Source organism: Sarcophilus harrisii, chromosome 3, assembly GCF_902635505.1.
Source record: "Sarcophilus harrisii chromosome 3, mSarHar1.11, whole genome shotgun sequence".
NCBI lineage: Eukaryota > Metazoa > Chordata > Mammalia > Dasyuromorphia > Dasyuridae > Sarcophilus > Sarcophilus harrisii.
Window position 1 is genome coordinate 544,412,464 of NC_045428.1, and position 12,030 is coordinate 544,424,493.

Below are 12,030 nucleotides of genomic sequence, written 5' to 3' on the forward strand. Positions count from 1 at the left end.
TTGGATATTGGGGTAATAGTCTAAAAAGAAGACTGACAGAAAAAAGCAGGAAGGTTGTATCTTGAGTAATTGATGATTGTAGACCTATGGAGACAGAGCCTAGGGGAAAAAATAGATGAAGAAGTGCATAGAACAGTCCTTTTATTTAGAATGTGTCAGTTCTGGAGAATTCGAACCCTGGAAATAGAAATGTTAAATCTCTCTCATCTGACTTAATATGTGTCTCAGTTTTTTCCTTTGTAAAATGCCAGTTTCCAGCATGCCTCCCATGAGTCTGCATAAATTTTTCCAAGAAAAAACCTATCATATATCCTACTAATAGAAAGTTGTGATAACATTTCCCTTCTCTTTTGGTGGTTGTAGTTGTAAAAAGGGAGTTGTCAAGTAAAATCTTAGAGGGCAGAAACTAAACTTTCTACTTATTAGTTATCTCCCTTTCTGTGTTTAACATAGTATTGTGCACATAGTAAGTAGGCCCTTAAAAAAATATCCCTGAATTGGCAACAGGCAGTGAATGACCCTTCCTCAAAGTTATTATAGAGAAGGCTTGTATTCAAGTCAGGATCTGTCCTATATGCCTTTTGGTAGCTCTTTTTCAGCTCTGAAATTCTATCATAGGAAGGATGTTAATTTGTCTTACAGATGTGAATGTCATTTTTGTACTGTTTTATTTTTCTCTTTTCAAAGCTGAAGTTAAACATTTTAGCCTTAGGTCACTCTGAATCCATCTCCTAAACCATTTTACTGAGCCTTCCTTAGCTTTCAGTCAGGAATTTGTCATGTTGTTTGTTGTTGCAAACTTGCCTTCCTTGTTTCTATAGATCACTATCTGCAAGAATGATGAATGTGTATTAGAAGACAATTCCCAGAGGACCAAGTGGAAGGTGATCAGTCCCACAGGAAATGAGGCAATGGTTCCTTCAGTGTGCTTCCTCATTCCTCCACCAAACAAAGATGCCACTGAGGTGGCCAACAGGTACTTCTCCATGCCACATTTGTGTCTCCTTCTCCCATGTTTGACCATATAATTACTAGAACTGCTAACTTTGTAGGCCAAATTTTGCGCTTTTGTGATAGTGATCTTTTAGCAGTTCTAATTTTTCATTTTTGTTAACTATAGCTAACATATTGTTGCTTAACTCAAAAGGGAACTCAGCGCTGTGAGGCTTTTCCATATATATACACACGTGTCTAGTGTCTAGAAGGTTGAAACTGCAAAGGTACTTGTTAGAGCCTTTGGTCCTTTAAATTTATAATGGTCCTTTAAAATTATAATGTTCTATATTTAACATTTGTGTTTAAAAAATAGGACAATGACTCTCTTTAAGCTGTGAAGTAATTTTGTAGATGAATACAAAGACTTTGTGTTACAAATTTTTCTCCCTCTCTCCTTTATCTCTCCCCTTACCACAACAGCAAGCAATCTGATATAGGTTAAATATGTGCAATTCTTTTTGAACATATTTCCATATTTGTCATATTATATAAGAAAAATCAGACCAAAAGGGAAAAAACCATGAGAAGAAAACAACCAACCAACAGAAGATGAAAATAGTATCCTTTGATCCATATTCATTCTCCATAATTCTCTCTCTGGATGCATATGGCATTTTCATCCCAAATCAGTTGGGATTGCCTTGAATTACCTTATTGTTGAGAAGAGCCAAGGCTATCACAGTTGATCACATAGTCTTCTTGTTACTGTGTACAGTGTTCTCTTGGGTTCTGCTCATTTCACTCAGCTTCAGGTCATGTAAGTCTTTCTAGGCTTTTCTGAAATTAGTCTGCTCATAATTTCTTTATAAAACAATAATATTCCATTACAGTCACGTATCATAACTTATTCAGCAATTCCCTAACTGATGGGCATCCACTCAGTTTGGAGGGATGTCATTGTTGTAAACTAAAGGGGAATTAGAGTTCTTTTTCTTTTCTTTCCTTCTTGCTTTTTAATACAAGATAGAATTTTAACCCATTTTATCTAAGTTTATAAGCTCTTATGACAACTCTATCCATCTCCAGTGAGGATATTATAAATATTATTTTCCAGAATTATGAAACTACTCTGGGTGCCCTTCTGCTCATCTCCTGAACTTGGAGTAGACAGTTTAGCTTTTCTTATTCTAACTTTTTTTTTATTTTCACTTAACAAACACCAAATAGACAATTTGAATACATGTAGTAAAATAGAAAAAGAAATCTCCACATAAAAATGAAAGTTTCTATTGTTATATAACTTGTTTGTCTTTATAAGTACATAATAAGATAGTTTTCAAAGCTGTCTTGTTTTTCAGGCCTTCTTTCTCTTTTTTTCTATGCACACACACACACCCCACATTCTTTTCTGCTAAGTCAGAAACAATGGACTATGGTAAAAGAAATCTTAGGGTTGGTGTAAGGAGACCTAGATTCTAGTCCTGCCTGTAGTGTCTCCTAGCCCTAGACTGATCACTTTGTCTTTATTAGCCTCAATTTTCTCATTTGTAAAATGAGGATAATTAGATTTGTGTTACTAAAGGACTTTTTAAAAAGTATTTCATAAACTGCACAGCATTTAAATGTGATGTTATTATCATCTTCGCGACGGAATGCCAGAACTGAAATGTATCTTTAAGATCATCTCATCTAGCTCCTTTATTTCATGTCTTTGCACTTTACAAATTAGAGAATGGAAGTATTTTGGTTCAAGTTAAATGGCAAGTTAGTACTAGTTCTCCTGCCAGATAGTCTTCTTTTCATTACATACATTACATTCATACTTTCCTGCTCTTCCTCATCTGTCTAAAAGTGCTATATGTCTTTGTTGCTATTTTTTTGTGAACTTAGTGGATGAATAACTGATTTCTAAAGTATCTTTAAAACCATATCATTGAATATTTGCTACATGCCACCAATATGGGAAACACAAAAATGAAGTTGACCAAAAATGTTTTTTGTTAGACATTTTGCTACTGACCTGGTCCAGTTTTTGCAGGAATATTAACTGCTCATTCAGTGGACCTGATTCCCACAGAGCCCTCATTTGTCTCTTTCTTGACCTTGTTCCTGTGAAGATCATATTAGGGTTTGGGTGAATAATCTCAAAATAAACTTTCACTGTTATGTTGTGTTCTAAAGCTATTGTGATTATTCCTTCCAAGAAGTATAGTGTTCAGAAAGAGAGAAGCTCTGTATACTGCTCTGATGAGGCCTCTTTAAGAACATCCCTTTAGTTCTGGGCATTGGTAGGTGGAATCATGTCCAGAAAAGGTACTTCAGAATAGTGAAGAGGATAGAGGCCATATCCCATGAAGATCAGGAGAAGGAACTAGTAATATCTATCCCGGGAAAAAAAAGAAAACTTAAAAAAGAGGAAATAGGAGAATCACTCACTTCAAGATAATAACCGGGAGAAAGAAGGATTGCATTTCTTCTGCCTGGTCTCAGAACACTCAACTAAGAGCAGAAGTTTCAGAGAGGCAGATTTAGGTTTATCATAAGGAAAACTTTTATAATGAGAGCTATCGCTAAGGACAGTTGTCTGTTTCAGGAGCTAATGGCATGTCTCTCACTGGAGGTCTTTATGAAAAGGCTGGATAAACCATTGGTAGGAATGTTATGTTACTGTTATTCATTCTTTTCAGTCATATCTGACTCTTCATGATCCTGTTTGAGATTTTCTTGGCTAAAGATACCAGAATACTTTACTATTTCCTTTTCCTGCTCATTTTACAGATGCAGAAATTAAGGTGTATAGGGTTCCGTGACTTGCCCAGGGTTCACACAACTGTTGTCTGAGGTCAGATCTGAACTCAGATCTTCCTGACTCAAGACCCAATGGGCCACCTGGTTGCCCCCTTCCTCATCTATAAAAGGGGAATACCCCTTATAATCAAATAAAATTTATTTTTAAGAGCTAAATACACCCTTCTCACAGTCTAGAAACATTCCTTTATATCTCCTGTTTTTAAGGGTCCACAGGTCTTCACATAACAGGACATATGTTGCTACTGATCCTTCTGTGACTGGTCATAGGAGAATGTTTAGCATATATGGACTCTCTATGGAGTATGTGCTTTCACTCTTTAGGAGATGTTTCTTCTACATGCTTGCACAGAAATGGGAAAGATAGTGTAGTGTCATTGAAAGGATACTGGAGTCTGTGCCAATAGGGACAAATTGTTCTCCCTCTCTGTACCTTGTTCTTCAGTTCAGCAAGGATTTATTAAGCACCTGCCATGTACAAAATGCAGATATTTTTAAACACATGGAAGGCCATTAATCACTAGGCCAGCTAGCTCTATTCAACTATATTTCTTTAAATTCCTTTGGATTTCATCATGTCCCCAGCAACCTGCAAATTTGCATCAGCCTTGGTGCACACACGTCATCAGTACCTGAGAACCTTCTGTTCCTCTGATTGGCATCCCATTTAAGGAGAGTGCCCAGGCCAACCATATTGGCCACAAGGTTATTGTGAGATTAAATAAGATAATATTTGTAAAGTGCTTAGCACCATCTCTGGCATGTAAATAGGTACTTTGTAAATGTTTTTTCCCCTTCCTTTTCCTATCCTTTTCCTTACCCAGCTCTCCTTTGGATTTCTCTGTCATGCCCCATAATGAATACCTTCTGTGCGCCACGATTCTGCTTTTCAATCTCCTTTTATATGTTGTCTTTCCCCTTTAGATTTTAAAGTTCCACCCTTGAGGGTAAGAACTGTTCATCTTTTTCATAGATATATCCTCAATGCTTAGCACAGTACCTAGCACATAATATGTGCTTAATATTTGTTGACAGACCAATTAAAGAGATAATTTCTTGACAATTGCAAAGCAGAAGCAACTGACTAGAATCATCTGTGCTTTTGCCATTATCTGTTTCAATTCTGTTCAAGGGGAAAAGAATTATAAACATGACAGTACCAAACATTTGTAGGGTGTTTTATCTTTTTTCAAAGCCCTTCTCATTTCTAACATTATTTAATTCTTACAACAAACCTTTGAAGTAACTAAGAAAAATATTACCATCATTATTTTATATTCAGATTAGGGGATAATAATGATAATAGCAGCACTTTAACAACTTCTATCATTTGCTAACATTGTGCTAAATACTTTACATATGGTCTCATTTGATCCTCACAACAACCCTGCTAGATGAAGTTATTATCCCCATTTTCCACTTGAGGAAACTTGCGGCAAAAAGGTTAAGTGATTTATTCAAGGTCATACAGCCAGTATTTGTCTGAAGCCAGTTTTGAATTCAAGTTTTCCTGATTCCAAATCCAATGATCTATCTCCTTTACTACCTCATTGCCTTAAATATAAGGTTTAGAATTAACAACTGCTTTTTTAGGAAAAAGGGAAAGGAAGATGAGAAAATAAGCTTCTAGGTAGCACCTACTATTCCCCAGGCACTATGCTAAGCACTATACAAAAAATATTTTATTTGGTCTTCACAACACCCCCCTCTACAATAGAGGTAATTGAGGAAATTGAGGCAAACAGCGTGACCTTGGCAAATGACTTCCCCAAAGTCACGTATAATAATAAAAAGTATCTGAACCTAGATTTGGACTTGGGTCTTCCTAAGTCCTAAGTCCAGTCCAGAATTCCATCCAGTTGCAAGTGACTTGTCCAGGGTTACATTGCAATTAGAACAAGAGCTCAGGTCTTCCAGTTATTAGTTCATTGCTCATTTTGTTTAGCCTTGCTGTTGTTACATACCCATGTTTTCTTTCTCCCATTGGATCTTCTCACACTTTCCCCATGCTCATTTACTTATTACAAGCAATCATCATTTTCCCCATTGTCCAGCCCTTTTGCCCCATTGCCAGAAAAGGATCATAACTGGTTGAAAACAAATGTTGAATGATAAGTTTATTGATAAATATATTTACAGAGTTCTCTTTCCTCCTCATGATGTGAAAGCAACCCTGGATTCTATATTTGGCAAGCAAGTATAAATTCTGGCAGTTCCTACTGTTGTGGAAAGGTTTTGAATAGAGGCTTATGGTTGTACTATAAGCCTATTATCTGAGGACCAGACTAGTAGTCTAGAGAAGCTTGTCATCAGTGTGGCCACAACAGTTCTGAAGGGACCATGTACTAAGTTGTAAGAGAGTAAGTTGTAATCTGTACTGGTAAAGGGAGTTGCCACACTGATAAAACTGCAGATTTTTAAAGAATTTTAGATAATTGAAATATAAGTGTAGTATTATTAGTACAGTAATAATAACAGCGGCTGCCAATTAAATAGTAACTCATTATGCAGATAAAAAAACTGATACTTAGAGAAGTTAAGTTACTTGCTTGAAATCACATAATTACTACTAAGTCTCTAAAATAGAATTTGAACAACAGATTCCAATCTCACCAGATTCCACATAAAAAGCTGCTATATATGTGTATGCTATTATTCAAAAGATTTTATCATCTGATTTCATTTTATAACCGACAGAATAATTCTTCTATTAAGAGAGACCATAGAACCTTCTTATCTATTTATGCTGTATCCTTGAATTTTAATGGCCCCAAAATTAACCATTTGGAACCAGCTGCTCAGTGATGAACCTGTCCCTAATTTTTTTTTTGCCTAATTCTCAGATAGCACAATCTATTGCCAGGTTATGAATTTTAGGGGTTTTGTTGTTGTTGTTGTTGTTGTTGTTGTTGCTGTTGTTTTTTTGATGTTTAGGAATATTTCACTAAAATGACTTCCAGGAACATTAAGGTCCTCAAAAGTTCCTTTAGGAACTCACATGCCACAATGGGGCATTGACAAAAAATGTTAATGAAGTGTATATTTAAAACTGCAGATGTGATACATAGTTATGTGATTTTTACATTCTGTATCGTGCATTATATATGTGTATATGTAGATACACATATGCATGTAATTTCATGAACGTTGAGTATTCTATGAGCATCACAGCTGACTGTTAACAAGACTTTCTCCCATAACTTTCCTCATCAGCCTAAGGCATTATAGAAAAGGTCTATAAAAACTATTTTATAAATGTGTACTCAGATGGACTGAGAAGCTATCCAATTTTTAAACTGATGCCTTTTATTCTTTCTATCCCATTCATTTTCTAGTACATTTCCTCCCTCATAACTAACAATGATAAAAGCTGGTGTTTACATAGTACTAAAGTACTTTGCATATATTAACTCATTTTGATTCTGACAATAATTCTATGAGATAAGTGGTATTATAAACCCCATTTCACAATTGGGAAAATTGAATCTAGGATAAATGAATTCACTTTCTTTAGGGTTGCACAACTAATAAGTGTATGAGACGAGATTTTGAACTCAGTTCTTCCTGCCTCCAAGTCCAACATTCTTCACCTTACTAACTGCCTGCAAAGAAAAATAGTCAAGTAAAACTGATATACACATCTATATCTGATACATTTGCAATACTTTGCACACATAATTTTTCACTTCTGCTTCCACTTTTAAATCTTAGAATATTTCTGAAGTGAAGCCCAGGGCCAGTAAAGCCTAGGGCCAATAAAAAATTAATAGTAGAACTCAGTAGTAGTAGCTCATGTATAAAACAAGCATTATAGCAACCACAACTGTGATTTCATTGATTTTGGGAAACTTCCAGGTGAAGAAATTCCTCCTACCAATGCAGACAGGTCTGCCCCTTCTCAGAAATGGATTTTATCTGAAGCATCTTTTAGAATTAGAGTCCCTGATATATCTGGAGGTGAGGCAGCTTGCCTAATGAATGAATACTTTATGATTTACCTTTGTAAATACATTGTAAACACTTTCTTGAACCATATAGTAATGCGTGTCTATGTTATTTCCAGAGTGGAACAATCATATCAGAAAGTGATGACCCTTTGGCATCAGCTACATGTGAATACCAAAAGTCTTATTTCTTGGCATTATCTGCGAAAGGACATTGATATTGTGCAGAATTGGAACTTGGAGAAGGTAATTTGATAGATATACTCTCTACATCCTCTTGGGTTGCCTTTTGCCTTTGTCAGGAGAATATCTTTTATTTTCAGTGGGAAGCCTATCCATTTGACTGGAAGATTATGAGATCAAGGACATTCTTGTGGAAATTTAGTATTAAGTAAATGGAAACCCCAGTTTACTTGGTTAGGGAAAATAGCAGGTATGCTGATAAAATAACCTGGATTGATTTTTGAAATGTTTGAAATTATTTCTCATACTTCCTAGCTTCGATCCTTGGCCCCTGGTGAGTGCCATCAGGTCATGGAAAACCTCCAGACTCATTATGAAGATTTTCTACAAGATAGCAGAGACTCCTCACTCTTTTCAGTGGCTGATCGTTTACGCCTAGAGGAGGAGGTAGATTCTTGTAAAGCGCACTATCAGCAGCTGGCCAAATCCTTGGAGAACGGTGAGTGTGGGAAAGGTGCTCTCTCTATTTCTTTTTTTAATGATTTCAATAATATTTTTCCCATCACATCATGTAAAGATAATTTTCAACATTCATTTTTAAGTTTCAAAATTTTTCTCCCTCCCTTCCTTATCTCCCTCCTTCCCAAGACAGTAAATAATCTGATATAAGTTTTGCATGTATAATTTTAAACATATTTCCAAATTGTGTTGTGAAAGAAAAATCATAACAAAAGGAAAAAACCATGAGAAAGAAAAAGGATGAAAATAGTATTCTTTGATATGCATTTAGTCTCCATAGTTCTCCCACTGAATTTAGATGGCATATTCTATCCCAAATCAATTGGAATTATAGTGAATCACTGTATTGCTGAAAAGAGCTTACTCTATCATAATCGATCATCACATAATTTTGCTATTACTGTGTACAATATTCTCCTGGTTCTGCTCAGGAAAGTTGATCTTTAAAGAAGGAGAGCCTCACAAGACTCTCTAAATGAGGGCTCTCCTTTTTTCTCATTGTAAAATCATGTACTATTTTAGCATTTTAGATACTTAAAAATCTTGGTTGGGGAAGGCCACATAAACACAAAATCTGCAAATCACACTTTAGAAGCACTGCTTTACATAATGCTCTATATAGTTTATGAAGCACTTTCTTCCCCACAACTTGGGAAGTAGATCATTGTAATAATAGGTCACATTTATATAGCACTTTAGAATTTACAAATGCCTTTCTTATAACAGCCCTAGGTAAAAAGGATGAGTAACCATATCCCCATTTTATAGAATTCAGTGCAGGTAGAATTTATAACCAGATTTGGGTTCTTTGTTCCCCTATGGAGTCTTTCTTTCTATATTGAGTCCTGAGTCTCTTGTCCTCTGTTTCTCTAAATAACTCATCTTATGGGGGATATGTAGCTTTGGTTGCTCCCTGGAGTGGTCTCTGATCAACGTTAATGTTTGTGTCTCCACAGAAGATAAAGATGAGACAGTTGCTAGAATGTACATCTCAGAGCTGACAAACATCCGACTCCGCCTGGAAGAGTGTGAGCAGAGGCTAATCAGGCGCATTCAGTCCTCAGCTGGCTCCAGGACTGACGAGGATGTTCGGCAGGACAATGCTTTGCGCATTGCAGAGCAGGAGGTCAGCACTGAGAGTAGACAACTGAGAGTTGCTTATATTGGGGTAATCAGTGGATAAGTGAATTGAAAGTTGTAGAAAGTAGAATGGAGCCAAAGAAAGTAAACTGCAGCTTTTTGGCAGTCAAAGCTTATATTTTGAGGAGTTTGAAAAGGGAACTCAAGTCTCCTGTAACCTGTCTTGCAAATGCCTAATCATTTAAAGAATTGATTTCTGCTGACTTCTGTCATATTTATTTATAAGAAGTTCCTTCTCCCTTCAGGAAAAAATAATTTTTTTTTTGTGAATTGTTCAAGGCTGGCCCATTTTGGCTACTTACTTGCAGAGCTATAACTAGATATTTTGGTGCCCTGGGCAAGTAGTACTAAAAGGGCTGACAAATCAACTTTGTATCGATGAGATGGAAATAAATACAAAAGTAAGAAAAATGTAGTTATTTATTATGGCCCCAAGCTAAATATTATTAACAATGCAAAACTTCTGTTTTAATTAAATATTCTTACTAACCAGGACCACTGAAAGATTGCATGTTTTAAAATGTTATACCTTAGGGCCAAGCTTGGCTTTAGTTAATTGTTCTATTGATTAGCAAGGTTATTAAGTAGGGGCAATGGGTATTTTGGCAGTATGATGGAGTGTATAGAGAGTCCCCTTTGGAAACCTTGGAGTCAGGAAGATCTGAGATTACCTTGCACCTGAGACACATCTTTTCTTTGTGAACTTGGAAAAATCCCTTAACCTTTCAATGTCTCAGGTATTCTCTAAGACTATAAATTACAGTTGATAATCTTCATTGGTAGAAGGAGTTTAACTAATGAAATCCCCATACAGACACAGACACAGAAAACAAAATAATATAGTTTTGTTCGATATGTTTAATTTTACTCATATAATCTAAAAATCTGGTGACTCTAGATTTGAATCAAATCAACATGCATGTATCGAGCACCATCCAGTCCCAAGGCCATATGCTATAATATAGTCAGTAAACATATATGAAGTGCCCTCTGTGTACTTGGCATTGTATTAAGCTCCAAGGATACAAATAAGAAAAAGAGAGCTTACAATCTAATGGAAGAGATCAGTATATAATGGAGTTAAAGGGGAGGTGGTGTACCAAAGAGTACCTATTTGAGGGATTATGATTTTTGTGGAGTTGAAGCCAGATAGAGCAGGTGATATGAAATGATGAGTTAGCTGGCAAATTCTTAGCCTGATGACTTTGGGAGTTTATTGCTCTGCCCTTCTGCCCTCCATGAAGAGAGGAGAGACCACTAAGGGTACTAACGTGTGAGTATTGAAGCTCAATCAGTCTGTGTGATGATAAAATTTCAAGTGATAAGCTTATCCTGATATCCACTTTATCTTGTATGTATCTTGTTTGTACATAGATGTTTACATATTGTCTTCCCATTAGATTGTGAGTTCCTTGCTGTCAGGGATTGTCTCTTGCCTTTCTTTCATCCCCAAACTTTATACAGTGCCTGGATATTTAATAAATTGCTTGACTTGGTCAAGAAAAGAGAGATTTGTGTTGGACTTGATCTAAATGGATGGAAAAGATGTAATAGGTCAAAGGAAATGTTATCCATTAATGCTTCTCTCATCCATTAATGCTTGATGAAGAGTATGAAACCTATTCACTTTGGTTAAATGGTATCTGAAACATTTGGCCATGATGAGTCTGGGATTTTTTTTTTTTTATAGTCTCACCCAGAGTCCTATTATCTAAGCTAAATCTAAACTCCAAATTTAAATAGTTAATTTGTATCTTAAGGAGAAATTTTTAAAAGTGGGTGGGAGGAATTAAATCTGTTAATCTCTACTTCTTGTTCTTTCCTGTTATTCATTAGTTATTTTCTCTGTTTTTGTTTGTGGTTTCTAGCATACCCAGGAAGATCTGCAGCACCTGAGATCTGATTTTGACAACATTTCTACAAAATGTAAAACCTTCCTCCAACAGTCCCCTTCTGGGTCCAGTGTTCCAGCCCTTCGTTCTGAGCTCAATTTGCTGGTGGAAAAGATGACCCACGTGTATGGTCTGTCTTCTGTCTACTTGGATAAGTGAGTAAACTGATTTGATTCTAGGAGCATAATATTGGTTCTTTTCTTTTCTTTTTTGAGTATTATTTTTCTTATTTGAAAAAAACAGTAAGAACAAAAAGGGAAACAAAAAAGAACTATAAAACAAAATAGAGCAAAAGAAAAAAGAACATTGTCAGGTGCCCAGCAGAACATCAGAGAGATTCAAAATATATAGTGACAAATTACCAGATCAAGAAAGTGTGAGAGTGTGTGTGTGTGTGTATGTGTGTGTGTGTATTAACTTATTTGTTTGTTTATTTATTGCTGAGGCAATAAGTGACTTGCCCAAGATCACACAGCTAAGAAGGGTTAAGTATTTAAGGTGAGATTTGAACTTGGGTTTTCCTGACTTCAGGGCTGCTGCTCTGTCCACTGCACTGCCTAGCTGCCCTGAAAGTATATATATTAATAGAAGAAATTATATTCATGAGT

At 35.9% G+C, this 12,030-nt stretch overlaps 1 protein-coding gene across 29 annotated transcripts in view; it reads left to right on the top strand.

The window, feature by feature from the left end:
• The window catches only part of MACF1 (microtubule actin crosslinking factor 1), a 398,054-nt gene that overhangs the window by 215,676 nt on the left and 170,348 nt on the right, over positions 1-12,030 (top strand). For all 29 annotated transcript variants that reach the window (XM_031962224.1, XM_031962206.1, XM_031962223.1 and 26 more), the window contains 5 exons: positions 822-976; positions 7,808-7,934; positions 8,187-8,370; positions 9,347-9,516; positions 11,399-11,577. In XM_031962224.1, the coding sequence (XP_031818084.1) occupies positions 822-976; positions 7,808-7,934; positions 8,187-8,370; positions 9,347-9,516; positions 11,399-11,577 (815 nt within the window). The remainder of the gene's footprint in view (positions 1-821; positions 977-7,807; positions 7,935-8,186; positions 8,371-9,346; positions 9,517-11,398; positions 11,578-12,030) is intronic.